The sequence below is a fragment of the Paramisgurnus dabryanus genome, chromosome 8, assembly GCF_030506205.2.
Source record: "Paramisgurnus dabryanus chromosome 8, PD_genome_1.1, whole genome shotgun sequence".
NCBI lineage: Eukaryota > Metazoa > Chordata > Actinopteri > Cypriniformes > Cobitidae > Paramisgurnus > Paramisgurnus dabryanus.
The window spans coordinates 14,042,493-14,069,937 of record NC_133344.1 but is presented as its reverse complement, the minus strand read 5'-3'; the positions used below and the strand labels follow the sequence as shown (position 1 = coordinate 14,069,937).

General features: G+C 36.8%; 2 protein-coding genes across 2 annotated transcripts; both read left to right on the top strand.

The window, feature by feature from the left end:
* Positions 1-12,575: 12,575 nt before the first annotated feature.
* Positions 12,576-16,575, top strand: LOC135770187 (uncharacterized). Its single transcript, XM_073815561.1, has 11 exons — positions 12,576-12,582; positions 13,034-13,318; positions 13,487-13,783; positions 13,860-13,904; positions 14,044-14,088; positions 14,224-14,271; positions 14,410-14,457; positions 14,527-14,659; positions 14,793-14,834; positions 16,140-16,158; positions 16,278-16,575. The coding sequence occupies exons 1-11, from the start codon at positions 12,576-12,578 to the stop codon at positions 16,338-16,340; spliced, it is 1,032 nt and encodes a 343-aa protein (XP_073671662.1). The 3' UTR covers positions 16,341-16,575.
* Positions 16,576-16,900: 325 nt separating this feature from the next.
* On the top strand, positions 16,901-27,416 carry LOC141282504 (sialoadhesin-like). The gene is made up of 5 exons (XM_073815560.1): positions 16,901-17,047; positions 24,834-24,885; positions 26,143-26,529; positions 26,637-26,924; positions 27,118-27,416. Exons 1-5 carry the CDS (start codon positions 16,901-16,903, stop codon positions 27,414-27,416), a joined length of 1,173 nt encoding a protein of 390 aa, XP_073671661.1.
* The last annotated feature ends 29 nt before the right edge of the window (positions 27,417-27,445 follow it).

The following is a 27,445-nucleotide window of genomic DNA, read 5'->3' as shown; positions in this document are numbered from 1 at the left end:
CGGCCCAAAAATACGTCGGCCCACCGGGAAACTGCCCGGTTTGCCAGATGGCCAGTCCGCCCCTGGGCGGTAGCAATTTAGTTTCTTCCCCTTGTAGTAGATAATAAAAAAATCTAAGTATCTTCTTTATAATATACTGTAATTATTTTAGAAATGGCAAATACTAACGCATCGAGGGTCTTACTTTTTGCAAGTACAGTGCCCTTCCTAATAAAAACCATTAGGTACTGATATGTACCTTTGAGATGCTAATATGCAATCTTTAGGTACAAAGATTTACCTTTTAAAAGGGAATTGTCCCAGTGACTGCTTTTGTACTTTTTTTAAAAGTGTGCTGCCCTCTAGAGGATATGAAATAAATTATTAATAAAAGTTGTCTGCTAACCATAACAGATAATGGTCAAAAAGTGAATTTCTATGCTGGATTGAGTGGCCTTTACAGTAGGGTTGCCACCCTTGTCTGATAAAAAACCGGGACATATCGATGACCCGACCAATTGGTTTGCTCACAAGCCCCCTTACCCCCCCCCCCCCCATAGCATAATATTTCTATAGCAATGCAATTATTGGCAACACTTTACAATTCTTATTTGTTAACATTAGTTAATGTATTAACTAACATGAACTAACCATAAGCAGTACATGTGTTACTGTATTTGTTAATCTTTGTTAACATTACTTAACAAAAATACAGCTATTCATGGTTTATTCATGTTAATTCACAGTGCATTAACTATGTTAACAAGATTTAAATTATGTATTATTAACATTAACAAAGATTTAAAAAATAGCTTTATAAGTGCAGTTCATTATTAGTTCATGTTAACTAATGTAGTAAACTAATGTTAACTAATGAACCTTATTGTAAAGTGTTACCCAATTATTTGTTAATTATATTAAAATATGTAAATCACTTTTACAATTTATATAAGCTCCTTCTTATACTATTAATGTAAACTGTTTTATTTATATTCCATTTAAACAGGTCTAAATAGCAACTAGCCTGTTAGGGATTGCGGACGAATGAACCCAATAGCAGACGGTGATGGGGTTAACAAAATACTTTAATATATAACACGACAAAACAAAGGGCCACGTGGGGGCAAACAGTATAGACAGACACAAAACACTAGACTAGACTTGACAATGAAACACTACTAGATACTTGACAGAATTACACAACTTGATGACACGGACGATACAAAATGAACCTGCACAGAAACAAGGACAAGAGAACATTATATAAGAGAAACTAAACAAGATAACGAGGAGGGAACAGGTGATGGTAATAAGTAATAATTAACAATAAGCAGGAGGACGAGGGAGCGGGGACAAATGACAAGACACCGGAGGCACATGCCAAACACAAAACAAGGCATGAACCTCCACACAAGGCCAGGGACTGCCAGAACTCTGCCACCATGACAAAATACAAATATAACAAGACTTCAAGGCAGAGTCCTGACAGTAGCCCTCCCTCAAAGGACGCCACCTGGCGTCCAAAAAGGGAACACACAAGACAAGAAACCATGACAGATAATAAACATGACAAGACTATGAACACATCAGACTATAAAATAACAAAAGGTGCAAAACAAAACTTATCAAACACACATAAGTCCACAAGATACTAAGACAGGACAGTCCACGGGGGTTTGGGGTGAGGACGCAGCTGGGACTGTGCGGGCTGAATGGGACGGGTCGGCGGCACGGGCTCTGTCGGCGGCGCCGGCAGTGGCTGCGCGGAATGCGCGGGCTCCGGCTCTGGCTGCGCGGACTGCGCGGGCTCCGGCTCTGGCTGCGCGGACTGCGCGGGCTCCGGCTCTGGCTGCGCGGACTGCGCGGGCTCCGGCTCTGGCTGCGCGGACTGCGCGGGCTCCGGCTCTGGCTGCGCGGACTGCGCGGGCTCCGGCTCTGGCTGCGCGGACTGCGCGGGCTCCGGCTCTGGCTGCGCGGACTGCGCGGGCTCCGGCTCTGGCTGCGCGGACTGCGCGGGCTCCGGCTCTGGCTGCGCGGACTGCGCGGGCTCCGGCTCTGGCTGCGCGGACTGCGCGGGCTCCGGCTCTGGCTGCGCGGACTGCGCGGGCTCCGGCTCTGGCTGCGCGGACTGCGCGGGCTCCGGCTCTGGCTGCGCGGGCTCCGGCTCTGGCTGCGCGGACTGCGCGGGCTCCGGCTCTGGCTGCGCGGACTGCGCGGGCTCCGGCCTGGCGATGGCTCTCCAAAGCGCACTGAGGAGTGCAGCGCGTTCGCCCTCCCCCAACCAGCAAGAAGCTGGACGAACTGCAGTGGGCTGCAGGACCCTGACTGGAGTCGACATGACGGACCCCGACACCGTCGCTGGGTTCAGTGTTGGCAGGTTCATTCTGTTAGGGATTGCGGACGAATGAACCCAATAGCAGACGGTGATGGGGTTAACAAAATACTTTAATATATAACACGACAAAACAAAGGCCCACGTGGGGGCAAACAGTATAGACAGACACAAAACACTAGACTAGACTTGACAATGAAACACTACTAGATACTTGACAGAATTACACAACTTGATGACACGGACGATACAAAATGAACCTGCACAGAAACAAGGACAAGAGAACATTATATAAGAGAAACTAAACAAGATAACGAGGAGGGAACAGGTGATGGTAATAAGTAATAATTAACAATAAGCAGGAGGACGAGGGAGCGGGGACAAATGACAAGACACCGGAGGCACATGCCAAACACAAAACAAGGCATGAACCTCCACACAAGGCCAGGGACTGCCAGAACTCTGCCACCATGACAAAATACAAATATAACAAGACTTCAAGGCAGAGTCCTGACATAGCCGGCCTGAAAAATTAAACTTGTTGAACTCACCTCTCAACATGTATTTTACAATCATTTAACCCCCCTGGGCAATGCTGAAGTGACTATTGTTATTACTTTTAACTCTTTTAAGACAGGGGTACACTTTCGTGTAGTCTGGCGTAAAATGTGTCTTATAATTTCACTTTTGGGGTGCTGACGGCGCTCCTGTTTCTAGATAATTCAGTTCGGGAGAAGAGATAAAAGCTTGCCCACACTGACAATTGATTGGTTGATTTACCGAAACAGGCCAATCAGGATGCTCTCTGTCTTACATGCGCTTATTGAGGCACACACATACACAGACGCAAGGTCTCCATCTCTGCCGTGCGCGCGCTTAATAATATATTCACATAGCTTTCGAAAACCGGGACATTCAGTGTCCCGGGAGAGTTGATAATTTTCCCGGGACAGGTTAGTAAAAAGAAGGACAATCCCGGTAAGACCGGGACAGGTGGCAACCCTACTTTACAGTATGTTTTTTCAGTGTTATTAACATTATCTGTTTTTCTTTATAAACAAGAGCATCATTCTGATCTGTAGCTATTAATTTGTTAATTCATTTACTTTCCCATTATAGTTCTTCTGTTTATTTTTTATGTCATTGGGCTATATAAACACAAGTTGACATAGAATGAAACTCTTGACACCAAGAACTCCATACATTCACTTAAACACACTTTGATTTTTTATTTCATGGTTCACCTCTCATAACTCAAAGTAACCCAATGTTTAACCAGTAGATATGCTTAGTTTGTGGTGTATCGAATGCTTTAGTAAATAATTTTGTGTAGCAAAAGGTTAAATTGAGTATCGTTATCTCATCGTTAACTGATATTCATCTGCTGAAAAAGCAAATGTAATTTGAGTGTTTTTATTTTTTTCATTGTGTTTCGAAATGATTTCACTGCACCACAGCAGGGCTGCGTTTAGCCCCGACAAAACGTTGCACAACGTTTATTAAACTGAAACGGTGATGCATTGAACACCCTGTTGTGATGACGCAAGCGTTGCAACTATGGCAGCTGAGAAGGCCATTCTCTGTGTTCTTTTTGACGAATTTTCGGAGCCTGATGATATCGATACAAATACATGTTTAATATTGCAAAGCCACTGCCCTTGCCGTTCAGAATGATGGAGAACATCCCAATCGAGTGAAGGGATTTGTGGAAACTGTGGTCCCTAATTATTTTGATCCATCATTTGCCTCGCATTTCAGGATGAAAAGACAAACATTTCAGGTGAAGGATAATCCACTTCTTACCTCCGAGACTGTTATGACCTTATTATTTTTATTGTGAGTAGGCTAGGTATATCATTACTGACGATCACTATGTTGTGCTATACTATTGTATTATGTACTTTTATATAATCAGATGAGTATAGAAAGGTTAATGAAAGTGTCACTCCACAATATCAAAAATATATAAAAATGTAAAGTATGTATGTTTGTTACATTAATCAGTGTCTAGCACAACTTCCCAAGGAAATAAACCAGAAGACATTGCAATTATTAATAAACATTTAGAAAGACTTAAATTTGTTCCAGATCTATATTTGTGCTCTTATTGTTTAAGTTATGTTGCCTTTAATGTAAATAAACATGTGCAAACAATATACTTGCTCTTGTGAATTTATTGTGTGGTTGATTACAAATTCTCATATAGCAGTAAGTGCATCAGTGTGTATACAACAGACATAGCAAGATTTGTGTCAGCTTATTTATAGGGATGTAGAAACCTCTACACTAAATGCTGCTCATACTTGTCTAAAGGCTCTCTGTGAGAAAGTTAGTCCTTTCCTGGTAAATTTAACCTTGGACACCCCAAATAAATTGCTGTGCTCCATTTGGTTGTTGGCAAACCAAGAAAGCTTCAGGGGTGTTGCAGACCGGTTTGACATGTCAAAAGGAACCCTTCACTATATATTTTTTTCTGACATTTGCAAGGTCCTTTGTACACTAAGAAATGAATACATTCGATGGCCCAGAGAGGAGGAGTTTGCAAACCTTGCAAATGGCTTTCAGAACAAAATGGGCCAACTGGATCTGATGAAGATCCTGAGTGGAAAGAAAGATTAAACTTGGTGGCCTAAAAATGGTAATGATGATCAAGGGGTGCAAACATCTCTTTCCTCCAACAAATACATTTTGCGATTCTACTGTAAATTAGAGTCATGTGCCAAAGCTATATTAAACATCCAGTATGAAATTTGGTATATAAATAAACTTGCATTGCAATGGTTAAAAATATAAACAACTACATCATCATGTTGATATGCTATATTTTACTATAAAACTCTTACGGCAAACATGTCTTCTAATGTCTTCAATTGTTGCATACACCGAGCTGCATCGAACACATTTGTAAACTATTTTACTAGTAGCCATTGTTTGAGCTGTCTCTTTAATACCGCGTGCTTTATATAGGCTTGCCGCTGATTGGGCAAACATTTCTGACACACCCACCAAACAAGATAAAACGCATCTAAAACATGTTGCATTCCGTTGCACACCGTTTCCAGGAAACATGGCGTTGAACCAGGAAACCGTAGCAAAACGTTGCGCACCGGTGTGAGATTGATATGCCCCAGCTTTTACCCCTTGTTGTTGCATACATTGACCAATGAAAATCTCAGAGAGGTGGGTCTAGTTGTACATTCTCAATTCTAATTGGCTGACAGGGCACTCAAGTTTCCACACAGTTATTCCAGCCAGGTGAAAAATTACCCACTGTTGGTAGGCATATCTCTATTATCAATACCTAAATCCATTATTTTATATATTTTTCACAGACACATTGGTGTGATGGGTGAAGTTTTTGTTAAACATCAACACATTCCAGGGCTATTTACTGTAGGGGGGCTGGACATCAGAACATGTAAACAAGACTCCCTTTCTTTGTAAAGCATTTCTTCCTTTCTTTTTTGTTTGTTTTGTGTTACTTTGTTGTATTATATTTGTATTATTTTGTGATGGATGTATTTATGTAACGTGCTAATGCCCACGTTCACATTTCTGTTTCCAGTAAATGCAAGGATTGTAAAAACAATTTACCTGTTAAACTGGTGGAAGTCATGACATACATCAGCCGTAACATTATGACCACCTTCCTAATATTGTCTAGTAGGTCCCCCTTTTGCCACCAAAACAGCCCTGACTCGTTGAGGCATAGACTAGAGACCTTTCTATCAGAACCATCATTCTGTCAGGATACTGCCAGGTTGTTTAGTATTTAATATTTATATCTAGTTCAGTATGGCAGGGTTCTGACATTACAATGTTTCGTGTGGGAAATGCGTGGTCGCAATATTAGTAATATTTGACCACGTATTTCCCGTGTCTTGTCACTTTCACCCCTCTCACTTGTTTGTCTTTCTTACATTCTGAGGCTATTTGGGGGATTTCCGCCTGGATTTGGCCTACCCAATTTCAACAGCTTCCCATTCCCACATGCAGAGGTGCACATACAAAAGTTTCATCATTTTACAGGAAACCCTTTGAAATGACACAAAACACTGTTAAAAGTGCTAAACATGGTTGTATGTGTTGTCAGTCCTCTAATACAGTGGTTTTCAAACTGGGGGCCGGGGCCCCAGGGGGGGCATGAGATGGTGCCAGGGGGGGCCCAGTTTTATGACATTTTATGAAATACATTAATTTATCATGAATTCTGTGTAATTAAACCTAAAAAAAATAAGGCTACTAACAAAAAGCACTACTTTTTTTGTATAAGTTAATGTTTTTTTTATAAAAATTTTAAGTTTTAGAACAGTTTTTTTGTCACAAATTTTCTTTGGGGGGCCGCGAAGATCAACCCAGTAACTTCGTTTTGGTAAACCATTCTCTACAAGCACATGAAAAAATAGGTAGTTGAAATTTGGCTCTCCTTATGATGTCATAAGGAGCTTTTATTATAATAATACAACCCCTTAATCCAACCACAGCACTGCCATTTAGTGCACAGAGAAAATAATTCACAGAACAATTGAGTTTCAATTTCAACAAACCACCATCATTGTGATCAGTGTTTGCACTTCATCCGTTTATGTGCATTTTAAAGGACACACCCAAAACGACACATTTTTGCACACACCTACAAAGTGGCAATTTAAACATGCTATAATAAATTATTTATATGGTATTTTGAGCTAAAACTTCACACATGTGCTCTGGGGACACCAAAGATTTATTTGACATCTTAAAAAAGTCCTGTGACATGGGCCCTTTAAGTCTGTATTTGAAAGTGTATAACTCTGGCCCTGAGTGGTAACGAAACCTGTAGACAGTTTTGTTTGATATATGTGAGCTTTTTTCCTTTTTTTGTTTAATAAAGTGTAAGTTGTTCATCTTGTGATGGCTAGATGACTGTCTGAGCATCTCCAACACTGCAGCTCTTGTGGGGTGTTCCCGTTCTGCAGTGGTCAGTATCAAAAGCGATCCAAGGAAGGAAACCAAGGCTCATTGATTCACTTGGGGAGCGAAGGCTGGCCCGATCCAAATAGTATCCATATTTTTAATAAGTTTTATTTTTTATTATCAAAGAAACTTACATTTCACCCCTCAATTTAGGTCCTGGCTGGCTTCACCCAAATGTATACTGTATGTTGTTGTTAACTTTCTTTACCCTTGTTGTGGAAAATTATCTCTGGCTTTATCATACATCACAAAATAAAAAACAATATTTAGCTACATATAGATAACACACCACAATATTGTACCATAGTAAAAAAATAATTTAAGATAACCTGCATTTAAAATTTAAACAAGTTTTAAATGCAAAAAACCTAGTTGGCCTTTTACACTGCTTTCTTCTTTTTTCATTATGCTGTGCATATGCATGTGTCTGGCAGAAACACTTCTGCAGTTTTGCGTACTAGTGACATGAGAACTGTTATAACCTTTGCTTGACTTAAGAACCAAGAAAAAGGAAATCCTTTTGATCTTTGTGGGCGTGGACATCAGAGCAATACTATTAAAACTTATGAAAAAAAACCACATAATTCTTTCTTCTGCTGAACAGGAAAATAATTTATTACTCCTTTTTTATTACTTTCTCCTATTTTATTTTGTTTCAGTTGGTTTTAATCCAGTCCACTTGTTTGAGCAGGGGCTGAGAAGGTAAGGCTACAACATGGAAGTGAATATTACATTTAATTGTTAAAAAGAAACAAACTTTTTGTACCCGTTAACTTCTTGTTTTCTAATTGGCTTCACCCAATAAACCCATAATGGGTACAATAGTGAAAAACACTTTAGGTGGTAAACTGATAAAAATCATACACTGTAAAAAAATATTTTAAAATATTGTGAAAACTGAAAATTAAGTTTTGACTCAAAATTGCCTTCAAATTATTCTCCTCAAACAAAAATATGCATTGTGGTAATTAACACTTAAGGTATTGGGGTAAAACTAAAATATATATTCACAGAACATATTAAAATCTGCTCAGCCAATTTATTGTGTCAAATTAAAAATCTGAGTTGACTGAATGTAGTTTGTGCCAGGAAAGCGTATGGGCATGCACCTGAAAATAATTGGCTTTAGTGTTTTTAAATGTGGGTGTGCGCGCAGGAGTTGATGATCGACATTTTCTACAATAAAGTTATGGTAAGTACTTTAATATTTACATTTAAGTCATTTTTAAGTATTTGTTAAGTCATATTCAAGTTAAACTGAGTGAAAATCTGAATAATTACAGCATACAAACAAAAAGCATATTGCCGAGCCAGAGGAACTGAAAGCAAGATTGATTTTCCGAATGTTTTAATGTTTTCAAACGAGTGTTTAACTTTATTGTGATGGTATTGATTTGAGACACTAGGTTAAAAGGTATACGGTGTTTGTTATAAAACAGATATGTTTTCTCCTCAGATATGTTTTCTCCTCAGTACACACCAAGCTAACTTAACAACCCTTCATTTAGTGAGGAAATGGCAAGGCCACTACAACTTTCACAGTGAGTAGATTATATTTATATTTCTTATATAATATATTTGTGTGGAATAACTATTAGCTTTTTTCGAGATTTATGTGCGGTTGTTTGATTAAGAGCAGAGCTGAGCCGTATGGTGCCCACACACGTGCACACTAGACATGAAAAGCTGATTGGGAATCTGCCCCTTTTAGAGAGAAAGTGCCATGTTTTTTTAATTGATGAATATATTACGAGTGTAGGGGCATCTGTATTTGGCCTGGATGTCACGAAAAGGGCCCATTGTTTACATGTATTCGACTCCATGCAGCACTGCGCAGACAAATCAACCTATGACACCAAAGTTCCAAAGCCATTCAAAAGCGTTAAATTGTCACTCTTGCGTTAAATTGATCTCATGTGCCAACCGATCTGTGCCGTGCATGCTGCCGTCATCCTACAGCAGGTAAAATCCACAATGGGTAGATATGAAAAAGACGCCCTCTCTCTGCTGGTCTTTATATTCCTTGACTCAACGGCGGGAGTCTCAAATAAGTGCACGGACACCGCCAAAAACAGATGTATAAATAATCAGTGTTTCATAATGTGGATCAGCAATATAGCTAAGAACAGCCGTTTTTCAGAATGTTCTGCACTGTAAACTTGGAGGATATTCTGTATTGATCTGGTTTTTACATTGGCTTTATTTGGTACATGAACGCTCAGTAATACTTTTTCACTTCTTACAGAGTACTGAGGCTTTGGTGACATGAAAAATTTGGGAAACTGTGAGCAGTAGTCGTTCCATGTCAAGATTCCTTTCCAGTGAGCAGGTTGTGCTGAAAAATTTGTGAGACTTTATGCCTTTAATTTGTAGAATGTTTTATGTGTTTAATGTTTAAACTGTTATGAGGCATTTTCATGAGCTTAACAACATGTAAGAATGCTAAAATTCAAGTGACATTTTGCTGAACACTGAGTGAGGAACCCTTTCCTTAGTTACTTATATTTTAAAAATTGTCAAAATACTATAAAATGTTTGTAAGATGTTTGAAGAAGTAGTTTAATAAGCTAATAAGTGAAATTGTGATTAACATTGGGTGAGGAACCCTCCCCACTTTTATATTGGTGTTTTTGGAGATATTTGTAAAATGTTTAACGTTTGAATTGTCAAGTAACAGTTCCATGAGCTTTGAGTACTAAAATCTATGTGGCTTTACTGAACACTTGGGCGTTTTCCCTTACAGGGTTTAGATTAATCCAGGACCAGGCCTTTATATCAGGACATTTGGGTAGTTTTTACAAACGAACCTTATAAAAAACATTATAGGTGAGCATCTTGAGACAAAACAATTGCATTTATATTTGTTAAGATATGTCGGTGCAAGATGATTTTAAATAAAAATAGCTTAAAGGGATAGTTCGGCCAAAAATGATATTAAACCCATGATTTACTCACCCCCAAGCTGTCCGAGTTGCATATGTCCATCGTTTTTCAGACAAACACATTTTCGGATATTTTAGAAAATGTTTTAGATCTTTCAGTTGATTAAATGTAATGTTACGGGGTCCACCCATAGTCCACAACCTTCAGGCCAAAAAAAGTGCGTCCATCCTTCACAAATTAAATCCAAACGGCTCCAGGATGATAAACAAAGGTTTTCTGAGGGTAATCCGCGCGGTGTTGTTGTAGAAATATCCATATTTAAAACTTTATTAACGAAAATAAATACCTTCCGGTTGCGCCGCCATCTTAGTCGCGTCCGCATTCAGGATGAGAGCTTACGCAGCTACGGAGGCTACTCTGCTGCTGCTCTGTGCCCCCGCCCTCCGAATTTGTCATACGTAACTAAGAAAAGTGCGTACACTACGCTAATACTCTCTCCTGAATGCGGACGCGACTAAGATGGCGCCGCTACCGGAAGGTAGTTATTTTCGTTAATAAAGTTTTAAATATGGATTTAAATATGGATTTTTGGACTTGAAGGTCGTGGACTATGGGTGGACCCCGTAACATTACATTTAATCAACTGAAAGATCTAAAACATTTTATAAAATATCCGAAAATGTGTTTGTCTGAAAAACGATGGACATATGCAACTCGGACAGCTTGGGGGTGAGTAAATCATGGGTTTAATATCATTTTTGGCCGAACTATCCCTTTAAACATGCTTTTTAGTCTGGAACTATAAGCCTTGTCCAGGAAATCGCCCCTTGGAGAGGTACACTCAATTACTTGCATTTTATTTAAATTTTTTCAAAATATTTGCGACTATGTTATTGTATAAAACTTTTTATTAAAAATAATTATTTTCTAATCTCTACTGTTCAATTGTATGTAGACCATTTCTGTATATTTACAATTTATAGTATTACAAATAAATAAAAAATGAACAAAATGTTACAAAATAGCTTGAGTGTTTCTTTTTCTATTAGGACAACGGGAAATAAACAATTCAGCATGGTTCCTTGCCAATATAATTTTACCATTATATATTTTTAGATTGGGTAAATAAAAAAAAGAATGCTACCACAATTACAAAAAGTGTAAGATGTGCACCGTTACATAGTTCTGCATGTTGTTTTTGGATATTCTTTAACATTTGAGCTTGTTTGCAGTTAATACTTTGGATTTTTCAAGAGGAAGCATTGTGATCCAGAGATGAAAGGACTGATATATCTTCTGTTTCAAGGTACTGTGTCACTTAACGTCTATTCATGCATTTTAAAGGGCAAGAGATTCTGTCAGAGGACACTTTATATACATGTAACTAATTCACTATAAACTAAGTAAACTTTTTTTAGATTAGGCTACTGAGTGTGAGTGCTTAAGGAAAGACAGGTGACGGTGATCAGTAGTCAATAGTGTGAGTGGAACCTGGTGAATCAGTAATATATTCATTGGGTATCACTTTATTTTGATAGTCCACTTTAGACATTTTACTAATTATAAGTAACTTTGCAACTACATATCAACTACCAATCTTTAGAGAATTAGTAGACTGTCTGCTTAATATCTACTAACACTTTATTGTGATGATATCTCAACAGACATTCAACTGACTATAAGTATCTTTGTAGGTGCATGTCAACTTATTCCACTTACCCAAACCTCTTCCCTAACCCCAACCATTACAGTCTACTAATACTCTAATTAAAGTTAGTTGACGTATAGTTGCAAATTATTGAAAGTTAGTTGACATGTAGTTGCAAAGTTATTTATAGTTAGTAGAATGTCTAAAGTGGACTATCAAAATAAAGTGTAACCATTCATTGCAACATTAAACCTTAAACCTTAAACCGTATGTTTTTTTTATGTGAATTAAATTTCACATTCACAAATTTGCATTAACATGTAATTAATAGGGCAAAATGATAATAGGGCATATTTGGCGTGCTGTCCGAAGGGAGGGCTCAGAGCTCTGAATTGTAGCCCGGAACCAAATTGCCTCCCCCTCTTTAACTGTGATAGATACAGTAACACCAGAGAGTGAGGTCATGGGTTGGAGAAGAGATGCTGCATAAAATTGTTATGGGACCATGGTGAGGGACAGATATAGAAATCTCTCTGCGCTGATTGGTTGGATTACATGATCGTGGTCCTCTCGAACTTACAACTTCATTTTTTTTTTTTTGTATGCATATGACAAAATATCATCCTGAGTCCCTTCAATGCCTTCCCTGAAAATCAAACCAATGAACTTGTTTATATTATCAATCTCTTCTGATTGTCAGGTTTTACAGATACCCATTAATACATTAATATTTTCTAATGCTTTTCTCACAGGTGTTCTGCTGTATGAGACTTTGGCATGGAAAGTGAGAATGCCATCAGAAATGCATGGCCTCCAAGGTTCCTGTCTGGTTATACCGTGCTCTTACTCTTACTATTATTACCCACCCACTAACCCATATAGAGTTGTGTGGTATCAATATGTCTCTCGTGGCTACCCTATAGTTTATGATCCCTGGTATCCAAACTATGTTATTGACAAGTTCAGAGGAAAAACGTATATATATAGGCATACAAACTCAAATCAGGAATGTAGTCTGCTGATCAAAAGCGTGGATCTGTCTCACAATGGAGAAAGATTATATGCATGGATTGACCCAGAAAATATTGGATGGCGCACCTATAAGTTTTATGATGTCACCTCTACGATTATTGTTGACAGTGCGTAAATACTTCACATGTTCTTTTTAATGTAATATTTTTGGTTTAAAAAGTGTCATTACTGTGTCATAACTGTAACATTTTTCCCTATTGTAGCAAATCCACAGCAGCCCATCATCAAAATTGATGGAGGCGCAAAGACCGGTGACAGCATTACAGTAGCGTGTTACACCTTACACACCTGTCCATACAGAAAACCAAACATCATTCTGAAGGGTATTGAAGGATCTGATAAAATCAATGATGTCGATATGAATGGTCAATGGAAAACCACTCTGACACGCACCGGTGTTGTGAAGGCTGAACGCTCAGACATTGAGTGTAGTGTAACACATCATGGAGGCATAACAACAAGAGCTACAAAATCACAAAGTGCAAAATGTAAGTAAAATATGATACATATATACTTGCCTCTGATGTGTGTTACAGTTAGTTTTACAATGAATTTAAATACATTGAACATTTAACTATAAAATAAAGTAAAAGTTAATTCAATCAAATTTAGCTTTAAATCATGTTTGTGCCAACTGTTTATAATTTTAATTTCAGGTGTCCATTATAGTATAACCATTGAACCTAAACTGGCAACAGATATCATAGAGGGTGTTGCAAAGACCTTCACTTGTACCGTCCAGCATTCCTGCCTGAAGAATCCTCCGATCCTCTCCTGGAACTATGAGAATATGCCGGTCAAAGATGGAAAGAAACAACTTACAGGGTTTGAATTGGCCACCTTTTCCACCATAAAATTTTTTGGGGAAAAGAATGATGATGGGAAGAAATTAATCTGCACTACAAATATTTCTGGACAGAAAATCACAGCATCTGTCAACTTACATGTACAACGTGAGTGATTCTAAGACATCATACACGATGTGTGCGATTTCTCTGTGTCTTTTCACTAATATATTTTTGTCTGCAGATTTTACAGAACCTCCAAAACCAGTGACGACAGTCCAGAATAAATGTATGTGTTTCACATTTGCCCTGTAGCTATTTACAATGATATATACATCATAATGACCAAAAAATGTACTTCCTACTTTTACTTCCTTTAGTGTGTGCGATTCCTCTGTGTCGTTTCACTCATAGATTTTTGTCTGCAGATTCTACAGAGTCTCCAAAACCTATGACGACAGTCCAAAATAAATGTATGTGTTTCACATTTGTCCTTTAGCTGTTACATCATATATACATCATAATGACCAATAAATGACTTCATCTTTCACTTCCTTTAGTGTGTGCGATTCCTCTGTGTCTTTTCACTTATATATTTTTGTCTGCAGATTTGTTTACAGCGTCTCCAAAACCAGTGACTCCAGTCCAGAATAAATGTATTTGTTTCTCACATTTGTACTTTAGCTCTTTACATGAAATATACATCATAATGACCAATAAATTACTTCATCTTTCACTTCTTTTAGTGTGTGCGATTCCTCTGTGTCTTATCATTTATATATTTTTGTCTGCAGATTATTTTACAGAGTCTCCAAAACCAATGACTCCAGTCCAGAATAAATGTATGTATTTCACATTTGTCCTATAGCTGTTATGACACATAAATGACTTCATTCTTTTACTTCCTTTAGCTTTTTCCCTGATCGAAACTGATGTGATGACCTTTGACATGAAGACAACTGGGCTTTACATTCTAGCCCCCTCATTTGCCTTTCTTCTCATTTGCATATTTGCTGGAGTCAACATATATAAGAAGTGTAACAGGTACATGTGTGTTATATCAGGGTTATACTTAAGAAAAGTCTGAATTAAGTATTCATATATTGACGTGATGTAGTTTTGTTGAGCATGTATAGCTATTCATACGGTCATATAACACTGTCAATATTATTTCTAGGTCTTCACCTGCTAATCCACAAGAATCACAGCTGGAACGAAGGTACAATATGCATTTTTTTTTATGTCATTTATAACCATATGTAGATGTTAACCAACTTAAAAAAGATAATAACCGAATGCTCTCTGTACGTTTGTATACATTCATCAAATACTTTCACTTCAAAACCAATCAAATAATTATACAAAATATGAACGTATAATATGTGTCAAGACCATCTCATTTTGTCAGCAGTTTAGTGGCTTTATGCATCTAAGCTAAGTAAATGTGTGTGTTGGTGCCATTTTCTAAAATGTGTTGCGTTTGGTGTATTTGAAGTTTTAAAATACATAGAAGAACAGCGTATACAAGTTCATGCTAACAATCTCACACCTTTTTGTGCAAGCAAGCAACCCTTTGCGCTTTAGGCAACTGTGATAGCAGCATGAGATTTGCAGATAAACACTTTACAATAAAGTTGTATTAGTTTATGCATCACCTAACATGAACTTTACATAAACAATACTTGTTCAGCATTTATTCATCTTAGTTCATGTTAATTTGAGCATTTGCTCATAAAAAAATGTTAAATGTAACATAATTTTTAATAAATGCATTTTATATGCTGTATGATGATCACTTTTAAAAACAATTATGAAATATTTAATACGATATAATAAAGTATAATCTATGTAATTATATAAAATATATAATAAAGTAATAATATGATAGAATTGGTAACCCTAAACAGAAGCGAAAATGGTTTGAAAATAGGAAAAAGCAGTTGAGTAACCAATCCGTGAGAATGCCACGGAAAAAGACAGTCCGTAGCAGGGCCACGGAAAAATGCAGAGATCCGTGAGAATGCCACGGAAAAATGAGCACAAAATTCCGTGACTATCCCACGGAACTTTGTGAGATCATGTTGTTTTAATAGCAATGCATTGATGTGTTGACCTGCATTAAGGGACACGTTAATGTCCCGATGGTTTTAATGAAGTTGGGAACTAATTAATAAAACGTGCCCACAATTTATCTTAAAGGAGGGACCGAATTAAAATTGCTAATTCCGGGGTCCGTTGCTCGGTAGTCTTTGTTGAACCAATAATGGTTCTTCTATGGTTCACCTCCAAAACTTGCTGTAAAGAACCATTTAAGCACCTTTATTAAGTGCTAGTTAGATAATTATGATTATGCTTAAGTACGTTTATTGAAAATTTAAATATATATTTCTTTGCCATTTGGCAGATAAAATATTCAAACTTGTATGCTATTCAGATGTAATGTTTAAATAAATTTACCTTATACTAATTTATTGAATGATATTGACTTCCCCTTTAATTGTTTATTGTCCCCTGTGCAATTTAGTCAGAGAAAATCCTGCACTGTAAGTACATAATCGATCATTATATTACTTTACACAATTTTAGTGATTTAACACACAGTTTCTGACCTCAAATGGTGTCTGAAATCTTATTGACAGATTTTGCCTATTTGTCTCTTAAGATTAAGGATTATGAAGATGTTTATGCCAACATGGAAAATCTCAACATTTATGGAAACGTCTAATGAAAATGCTCTACATCACCTCTAAAATGTGCTTAATACAGTGACTTTTGTCCTTTTCTGTTTTAAACAAACATATATTTTAGTCAATATAAAAAATTCAACTTTATTATTATGTCATGGAAAAATAGTATCAATATTTTAATTACATGCTGTTTACATATATAAATTGTATGCTCTCATTTGTATTTGTATTTTTGTTTATTTTCTCTATTTAGGACAGTCAACCCAGTCACAGTGCGAGATGTCATGTGTTTTTTCTGTTTTAATAAAAATGCGCCAGTCAGAGTCTTCTCGTCTGTTATTTGCGCGTACTCTGTAAACAGGTTATGGTCCCAGAGCAGAGTAGAAAGGTTTGAGTGTTAAGACGCCGGATAAAAGTCGCAACAGATATAGCATGTACCTGAGTCTTTTAACATGAGAAGAATAGAAAATAAACCGCTGGTCTCGATTAGTTTTTGACGGAGATGAGAACAACTACGAGCTAAGGGAGACAAAGTTTTTGGGTCATCCTTATTTGCAAGGACTGAAAGACTATTTTAAGTGAGTCTTTTGAGGAAGATATGGCAAAAAACGCTAAAGCGTATGCAGAGCTGATACAGTTCCTGGATGACAAAAGTTTGATGCTGGTTATGAGGGAAGCAGCAGACGATGGAAGAGCGGCAATGAAGATTCTTCGGGAATATTATGCTGGCAAAGGAAAGCCCAGAGTAATTGGCTTATACACAGAGCTAACGTCATTGCAAAAGTCGCCCAGTGAGTGTGTTACTGTAAGTAGGATTTACGTGGGTGTGAAATTGTATTTTGCATTCAAACAAATAGTGCTCTCTAGCGCCTCTCTTTTACAAATGCGTATTGCAACTACGGTAGCCATTATGTACTCACAGATCTAAGCTGGATCACATGTTCTGAATGAAAACGCGTTGTGGAAATGCATTGATAGGCTAGTGCTTTTGTCCCTCTCTGCTATTATAGTTTATCAATACGGTGGAATGACATCTCCATTTAATGTAAGTAAAGAGAAGAAATTCTAAGCTTGCAAAGAAAAGTCAGATCACTGGCAGAGGTCATTTGACACCAATGAAGACATATTTATTAATAAAGACATTGATTTTGACTAATAAAACACTTAAAATCCTACTTACAGTCCCTTTAAAGCTATGGATGAGGAAATGGACTCATTGAGAGAAAAGTGTACATTTAACCTGTCCAACCTGCCTGATGGTAAAAAAGTAATGAGGGGTATATGGGTCTATGCAATTAAGAAAAACAGTGATGATCCGACAAGTACAAAGCATGATATGTTGCTAAAGGGTACAGTCAAGGGAAAGGTGTGAACTATGAGACTTATTCTCCAACTGCTAGCATGACTAGTAACAGAGTGTTGATGCAAAAAGCAGTACAGGAAGATTTGATTGTTAATCAAATGTGGATGGATGTATAAACAGCATATTTACATGCGCCAATAGAATGTGAGATTTATATTGTAGCAGACAGAGGGTTACAAGATAAACTAGAAAATCACTGTATGGACTTAAACAGTCTGGCTGAAACTGGAACAGAATATTACACGAATATCTATGTGAAAACAAGTTTGTTCAAAACCCAGCTGATCATTTTGTGTACACAAAAGTTACAAAAACTGAGAAAGTTTTTATAATTATTTGGATTGATGACTTGATCATTGGTGCCAGTGATATGAATCTGCTTATGCCAAGAAAATTAGAACATTTTCTTGGCATTAACTTTGAGCAAGATGTTGATTTTGTCAAAATGTCACAACACGGGTATGTTCAGAAACTACTTGAAAAATTTGACATGCAAAACTGTAAACCCAGATCTGTCCCTTGTGAGCAGAAACTAAATTACACTGAAAATGCTGATGTAATGAGTGATGTCACAAAAATCAGGGAAGCAGTATAGCTTAATTTGCCTAGCAACATGTACAGGGCCTGTAGTAAGTACTACAGGAGTGTTTATACTTGCAGCAATTGTTACAAAACATTGATGGAAAAATGTATGAATCTATAGTCTAGGAAGACAATTAGGGTGCTATACTTTACTGCCCTACAAAGCCAAAGCGCAGTAACTACGCATTTGGTCAAAATTGAGTTAAGGGTTGAAATGGGCTTTGTGAGATCTGTTGTGTCTTGTGGCAAAGTCTCCTGGCCAAAATTGCAGTAACATGTTTGACTGGCTGGTGTAAAAAACTTTAAGGGCATTTTTCTCAGTTTCAGTGTTTGCGTAGTTACTGCACTTAGCCTTTGTAGGGCAGTATAGCTTTAGCAAAAAATCCTGTGTATAGACAAAGATGTAAACATGTTGATATTAAATACCATTTTGTGAGGTCAGTAATGAATGATGGCAGAATTAGTACCGTCCAGCTGAAGAGATGTTTGCAGATGTACTTACTAAACCAGCAACATAGCTTAAGTTGATGAAATTTAATATGTTTATGTTTGATGTATGAACTTTGTATATATGTGATGGGATATGATGAAATAACAATGTGAGAGCAAGTGGGGGTATTGACATTGTACCATTTTTCTCTACTGTAGCAAATAAATCCACAGCAGCCCATCATTAATAATATTGTGGAGGCACAAAGACCGGGTGATGACATTGAAGTAGTGTGTCCACTACTTCCAGGTCTTAAAGAGTCATATACAGAATCTGTAGTCGCATTGGATGGCTTACTCCAAGGAAAAATGTTGTGCTGGAAAGACACAAATTTATATTTCAACTATAGATAAAACGATTGATGCATTTGTCAATACGTTGAGGGAACTGGCCAAATCCTGCGAGTTTGGCACTTTAGAACGTGATTTGATACAAGACCAATGAGAAATGTGGACATAGACTATTAAGAGACAAACTGCTACAAGAAGAATGGCTTAAATTTGGGAAGAGCATTAACTGTTGCTAGAATCTTTGAATCAGCCCAAGCAGAGTCTAAAGTGCTTTCAGAAAACAATGTCAGAGTAAAACACAGTAATGTTTATTACACAAAAGGTGCAAAAGCAGCCAACACTAAAATGCTGAAACGGCAAAATACTGGCAGAGGATGAAAAGAGTAACAGCAACATCAAGTGGTAAAGATGTGCATCACAAGTTGTTTGCACAAAGAGTTGAACTAAAACAAACCAAGAGAAAATGCTATGCCTATGCATAGAAACACCATCTTTGTTGTATGGGATTTTTTGAAGCTCAGTTCGAAAGAAAGGATAATCACACAAAAGATGACATCTTTGTAATTAAAGGAAATGTAAAGCCGCGGTTAGAAATACAAATTCTGCACTATTAAGTTCTCAACAGTAGACCGATTAAGGTTTGAGTTTTGCTACTTGTTACAACCATGGGACTCATACACAACCAGGGACGTGCACAGGATTTTAAAGGAGCAGTTGCTCTGACCTATATAAAGGGCACCCCCCCAATTATTTTTTTTTAAACTCACGGCCTATATGAAGGACTGAGAATAACAGGGTCTTTATTAAAATCAAAAACATGTTTGCCTAATGCCTACCAAAAAAATTGTAGCCTAGGCTGCTTGTCTGCAAGCTATGATAGCTAGCTGCTATCTGTCTGATTATTTAGGCTTAAACGTGGCAAACTCAGCCTAGATTCATGAAGATTTTAACAGAGGTGGAAAGAGTAGCCAAAAACTTTACTCAAGTAAAAGTACAAGTAACTTAATAAATAATTACTCAAGTAGAAGTAAAAAGTATGCAATGAAAATAATACTCAAGTAGCGAGTTACTAGTTACTCATGAAAAAATAAATCTAGATATACACGCGCAAACACACACACACACACACACACACACACACACACACACACACACACACACACACACACACACACACACACACACACACACACACACACACACACACAATACAGTGCCCTCCATAAGTATCAGAACTGTAAAGACAAGATTTTTCTGTTTGCTGTGGAGACCAGAAATTGGTAAGATAAATATCAGTATGTCAGAAGTTTAGAATGTCACATTTTATTAACCTTTCTTTATGTTTCAACACATATATGCTTTAACAACAAAGAACAACAGCATTAAATGCTGACTTATGTATGTTGTACACAAATGCACATAAGTGAATCAAACTGATCCTACACATTTTATGCTTTTCATGTGTTAACAATCAGGACACAGCTAAGTGACCATTCAAAAAAAAAATAATGTGACAGAATCTGTACTTTTGTCTCATGTTCATTTTTTTTATGTTTAGACATTTCTTGACTCCACAACAAACAGAAGAATACTTATGTAGGGCACTTCTAGAGTATGTGTAAAACTGCAACATACACAAACAGTACAGAAAAAAGAATACAAACACAGAATAGACAAGCATTTCAAATTAATAAATTAACTCTAGTCTCAATGTTGATGTAGCTTATAGCTGAAATATCAGACAAGTAAACTGACAACAGTTTTGCATTCACTATGTATAAAAGTTAGAATCTCCTAAGATGGTCTGAGGACATTGACAGTTTACACTTACATAAAAATGATTTTAGACAAAACTCATGTTTTCTTACGTTGTCATGTCACGTGTGTTTTGTGAGAATCACTTACATCATACAGTACAGTATACAGCGAATCAGACGTCAATCATCGATGGATTTTCTTCAATCTGTGCTTCAGTGTTTCTGGAGGTTGCACGCGTTTAACTGTGTCTGACGATGGACGAACAGGTCGCGTGTGTGTAATGGCGGGTACATGTGTGAAGTTTTGCTTTTAGTTAAAAGATTGGTAAATTCATTTCCACGTCACCCAAAACTGGTTATATTCGTGTTATATTCTGCATAGGTTACGAGTAAAACAGCTCCGGACGATTCCGTTTTTGCAGCGATCTGAACAATTCATTCAAACTGATTTGCGAACCAATTTAAAACGTTTGGCCTTTTCGCTTTGTAAAGAATCGACTCAAAAGACTCATTTATTTTCAACACTTTGTAAGGAATCGACTCAAACGAGTCATTAATTCGCGAATGCGCCAGAAACACAAGATAGCAATTTAAAAATAAAATACAAATTTCGTAATTAATTAAAATACAGTAATGAAGGAACGCTGCATAGTGTAAACGAAGTAAAAGTACAATTTATTTTTTTCCACCTCGGAAGGGCAACTTGAGTCGAGAAGGGCATATGGGCAGTTGCCCGGGCAACCTGAGCAACCCCCCTGTGCACGTCCCTGTACACAACTATTTAAAAAATAGTCTTAAAGGGATAGTTCACCCAAAAATTTAAATTCTGTCATCATTTACTCGCCCTCATGTTGTTACAAACCTATACACGGTTCGTGGACCCCATTTACTTCCATAGTATTCTTTTTTCCTACTATGGAAGTGAATGGGGTCCACAAATGGTTTGGTTACAAACATTTGTCAAAATATCTTCCTTTCTGTTCATCAGAACAAAGAAATTTATGTGGATTTGTAACAACCTGAGAGTGAGTAAATGATGACAGAATTTTCATTTTTGGGTGAACTATCACTTTAAAAGCTTAAGACACGACCATCCATATTTCATTATCACAAAAGCTTTGTCATCATCCACACTTGTATTACTCTAAACTCATATAATTTCTTTTTCTCTGGTAGTTGGAACACAAAAGAAAATGTTTAAATGCCAAAGCTTCTGTTTTTCATAAAATTAATCTTTAGTGATCACTGCCTGTTGAGTTTAGCTGCAACCAAAGAAACAACACAGAAAATGATCATTTTATGGAGTAAATTATGTAAATGTGATCTTATCAGAACAAACTGATGTCATCCACATCCTGATTCCAGTCTTTTGTAGTCTTGGAGCCGCTCTTCTCTTTGAAAGCTCATGGTAAAGCTCATTGAAATGTTTTGTTTTGGAAGAAAGGCATTTAAAACAAATTCAAAGAAGGTAAAGTGAGACATTTAATCAAAGAAAAGAGGCATTAAAGGGATAGTTCGGCCAAAAATGATATTAAACCCATGATTTACTCACCCCCAAGCTGTCCGAGTTGCATATGTCCATCGTTTTTCAGACAAACACATTTTCGGATATTTTAGAAAATATTTTAGATTTTTCAGTTGATTAAATGTAATGTTACGGGGTCCACCCATAGTCCACGACCTTCAAGTCCAAAAAAAGTGCATCCATCCTTCACAAATTGAATCCAAACGGCTCCAGGATGATAAACAAAGGTCTTCTGAGGGTAATCCACACGGTGTTGTTGTAGAAATATCCATATTTAAAACTTTATTAACAATAATAAATACCTTCCGGTAGCGCCGCCATCTTAGTCGCGTCTGCATTCAGGATGAGAGTTTACGCAGCCTACGGAGGTTACTCTGCTGCTGCTCTGTACCCCTGCCCTCCAAATTTGTCATACGTCACTAAGAAAAGTGCGTACACTACACTAATACTCTCTCCTGAATACAGAGGAGTCTAAGATGGTGGCGCTACCAGAAGGTATTTATTTTCGTTAGTTTTAAATATGGATATTTCTACAACAACACCGCGCGGATTACCCTCAGAAGACCTTTGTTTATAATCCTGGAGCCGTTTGGATTTAATTTGTGAAGGATGGACGCACTTTTTTTGGACTTGAAGGTCGTGGACTATGGGTGGACCCTGTAACTTCACATTTAATCAACTGAAAGATCTAAAATATATTCTAAAATATCCGAAAATGTGTTTGTCTGAAAAATGGATGGACATATGCAACTCGGACAGCTTGGGGGTGAGTAAATCATGGGTTTAATATCGTTTTTGGCCGAACTATCCCTTTAAAACACTGTGAATAGAATGTTGTCATTTGTTGTAATTATAATAATTACAAAAGAATGATATAGATGGTCATAATTTGTCTGAAGAGGTGTGAATGTTTATTTCCCTTGACATACTAAATGAGTCAGTCTGACACACTAAATAATGGAACAATTACGCATCTGGTCTGATTAGTTGCTGAAACTGAACTCTTAAACAAATACCTATATGTGTAATCTACGTGTTGTTTGTTTTGCTTGTTTTATAAATAAACTACTTTAAAAGGACTTTGTTGTTATTTATTCTTAGCGGAGTTTACCGGAAGTTATGTGTTGACAACGAGAGCCGCTTGTTTATGATGTTACTGCTGAAACTGTCTATAGCAGGGGTGGTCATTCCTGGTCCTGGAGGGCCACAGTCCTGCAGAGTTTAGCTCCAACCATAATCTAAAACACACAACAAACCTAATCAAAGTCTTTAGTATTACTTGGAAATGATGTTGAGGTGTTTGATTATGGTTGGAGCTAAACTCTGTAGGATTGTGGCCCTCCAGGACAAGGAATGACCACCCCTGAGCATACACTGAAAAAAAATTATTCATTCAATTTACTAATTTTTTTTAAGGTAAGTGGTCACAATCAATTTATTTAAGCTACATAAAAAAAAATAGGAATACAAAACTGAACAAAAAAAAAAACGTTTGTTTAAATGTAGCTTAAATACATTGATTGAAGTCACTTACCTTAAAAATAAGCTTTATTAAAAAAAAATACTTACATTTCACCCCCTAAGTACTGGCTGGCTTCACCCAAATTTAGGTTGTTGTTTACTTTATTGCCCTCGTTGTGGAAAATGACCTCTGGCTTTACCATACATCACAAAAAACATTATTTATATATACATGACACACAATATAATAGCATAGTAAAAAAATATTTAAGATCACCTTCAATTAAAATGTAAATGATACCATTAAGTCGGACATTATTCACTACTCATGGTTGACATAACGTTTCATATTTAAATTCATAATGCTTTCTTCTGTTCTTATTAAGCTGTGTTCATTTGTGTGACAGAAACACTTCAGCAGTTTTGCGTACTGGTGATATGAGAATGGTTATAATCTGTTCTTGACTTGAGAACCACTGTCAGAGTGCTTGCATGCTTAATTTTAACAGCTCACAATTTTTCTCATCTTAAACATTTCAACTAGTTTGCAAGTTCTTGTTGAAAATACACCCAAAAGGACATCTCTACTAGCCCAGCCAAAATCTACAGCCATGTATTCGTTTTTTCAAAACACATTGGTGTAAGGGGTAAGACATTTGTTAACTACAAAACCAGAAAAAAGGAAATCCTTTTTATCTTGGGTGTGGACATCACAGCACTACACATATTATAAGAAACATATTCTGCTGAACGAGAGAAGCATTTATTACTCTTCTTTACTTTCTTCTATTTTATTTTATTTCAGTTGGTTTTCATCCAGTCCATTTGTTTGAGCAAGGTAAGGTTAAAACAAGAAAGCATATTATTGTCCCCTTTCACTTCTTATTTAAGGGTATATCAACTCATAATAGGAACAATTTTGAAAAACACTTTAGGTGGTAAACAGGTGAAAGTCATGTGATGTGCACTGTTACATAGTTCTGCATGTTGTGTTTGGGATATTATGAAATGTTTTTACATTTGAGCTTGTTTGCAGTTTATAAGTGGGATTTTTCTTTTTAAGAGGAAGCATTGTGATCCAGAGATGAAAGGACTGATATATCTTCTGTATCAAGGTACCGTGTCACTTTACTTCTATTAATGCATTTTTTAGAGCAAGAGATTCGAGGACACTTTATATACAGTACAGGCCAAAAGTTTGGACACACTTGACTAAAATGTTAACTATAATTTTAAAAATCTTTTTATCTGAAGGTGTATGGTTAAATGCATGAAATTACGTTTGTAGAAAAAAAAAACTATACCTGTGCCAAACAGATTAATTTCTGTTATTAGAAAACTAAAATTTTATTTTAAAATATTATTTTTAAAATAGATGACTTGCACTGAATATTACAGAAAAAGCGGTCAATAAGAGCACAGATTAAATGTGAAGTCCGTCAATATTCTTTAAAAGTCAGTCTAAAGTAAAACTTCAAGAAGTATGGTTTTGCAATTTCTAAGCAAGTGGTGACTGCACTTCAGATGATAAAATATAACAGAGTTTTGATTTATTTTGGATGCTTTAAGTCACCAACATAATTCCCACCGTTGCATTTGTGTTATGCCATAGTTTGGACGAGTTTATTATTATTCTGTTATGTGGAAAAATATATAAATAACGAATGAGTGTGTCCAAACTTTTGGCCTGTACTGTACATGTATTCATATAACTAATCCACTATAAACTAAGTGAATTTTAAGGCAAAACAAAGGGCACTGATATATTTTAAGATATCATTTATTTTAGTCTAGGACTAGTCTAATCCCTGTCTGGGAAATCGCAACTTATATGTTTGACGTGTATATGACATGTTGCAGTATGCTAAATGAAATCAAAAGTTATATTAAATTTCATATTCACAAGTTTGCTTTAATGATATATAAATAAAACATGTTTGGCGTGCTGTCCGAGGGGAGGGCTCAGAGCTGTGAATTTTTGCCATAACACAGAGTACTCCACCCTCTTTAACTGGTATATTAGATATACAACCAGAGAATGAGGTAATGGGGTGGAGGAGAGATGCTGCAAAAAACTCTGTCATAGGACAGTGGTGAGGGACGAATATGTATAGACACCTCTTTATGCTGATTGGTTGGATTACATGACCTTCCTCCTTTTTAACTTAGTAAAAAAACTTTATTTGTTTAATTTTTATGCTTATGACAATGTATTTTCCATAGTCCCTACAGTGGCTTCCCTGAAAATCAATCTAATGAACTTGTTGATAGTGTCAATCTCTTCTGATTGAGTTACATGAACTTAATGTTAAATTGTTAGGTTTAACAGGCAGCCATTAATACATTAATATGATCTAATGTTTTTCTCACAGGTGTTTTGCTGTATGAGACTTTGTCATGGGAAGTGAGAATGCCATCAGAAATTCATGGCCTCAGAGGTTCCTGTCTGGTTATACCGTGCTCTTACTCTTACTATTCATACCCACCCACTAACCCACGTAGAGTTGTGTGGTATCAGTGGGTGTCGAAAGGCTACCCTATAGTTTATGATCCCTGGTATCCAGACAGTGTCATTGACAAGTTCAGAGGAAAAACTGATATGTATAACCCTAAAAACTCATATCGGGATTGTAGTCTGTTGATCAAAAGGGTGGATTCGTCCCACAATGGAGAACAATTATATGCATGGATTGACCCAGAAAATATTGGAAAGAGCACCTACAAGTTTTATGATGTCACCTCCACCATAATTGTTGACAGTACGTAAATACTTTGCATGTTCTTTTAATGTAATATTTTTGGTTTTAAAAGTGTCATTACAGCTGAATCATCGGTTGCCTAACTGTAACATTTTTCCCTACTGAAGCAAATCCACAGCAGCCCATCATTAATATTTATGGAGGAGCAAAGATCGGTGACAGCATTACAGTAGCGTGTTACACCTTACACACCTGTCCATACAGCAAACCAAACATCATTCTGAAGGGTATTGAAGGATCTGATAAAATAGATGATGTCCATATGGAAAATGGTCGATGGAAAACCACTCGGACACGCACCGGTGTTGTGAAGGCTGAACGGTTAGATATTGAGTGTACTGTAACACATCATGGAGGCATAACAACAAGAGCTACAAAATCACAAAGTGCCAAATGTAAGTAAAACATTTATGTGCATTGAAGAGTGTACATAATACATGCCTCTGTTTTATTTGTGTTTTACAGTCCGTTTCACAATAAAAAAGACATTGAACATTTAACTATGAAACAAAGGAAATTAAAAGTTAAATTAATTCATATGTAGCTTTAAATCTTGTTTGTGCCAACTGTTTATAATTTTAATTTCAGGTGTCCATTATAATATAACCATTGAGCCTAAACTGGCAGCAGATATCATAGAGGATGTTGCAAAGACCTTCACTTGTACCGTCCACCATTCCTGCCAAAATCCTCCGATCCTCTCCTGGAACTATGAGAATATGCCGGTCAAAGATGGAAAAAAAACAACTTACAGGGTTCCAATGGGCCACTTTTTCCACCATAACCTTTTTGGGGGCAAAGAAAGACGATGGGAAGAAATTAATCTGCACTACAATTATTTCTGGACAGAAAATCACAGCATCTGTCAACTTACATGTACAACGTGAGTGATTTCAAGACATCATACATGATTTAT

Bases quoted from the DNA above. Each gene is read 5' to 3' on its own strand.
- LOC141282504 (XM_073815560.1), top strand. From the start codon at position 16,901: ATGGCAAAAAACGCTAAAGCGTATGCAGAGCTGATACAGTTCCTGGAT. The intron at 26,530-26,636 runs GTACGTAAATAC...TCCCTACTGAAG, and splicing joins CTCCACCATAATTGTTGACA to CAAATCCACAGCAGCCCATC. The intron at 26,925-27,117 runs GTAAGTAAAACA...TTTTAATTTCAG, and splicing joins AAAATCACAAAGTGCCAAAT to GTGTCCATTATAATATAACC.
- LOC135770187 (XM_073815561.1), top strand. The intron at 13,319-13,486 runs GTAAGTAAAATA...TTTTAATTTCAG, and splicing joins AAAATCACAAAGTGCAAAAT to GTGTCCATTATAGTATAACC. The intron at 13,784-13,859 runs GTGAGTGATTCT...TTTTGTCTGCAG, and splicing joins TGTCAACTTACATGTACAAC to ATTTTACAGAACCTCCAAAA.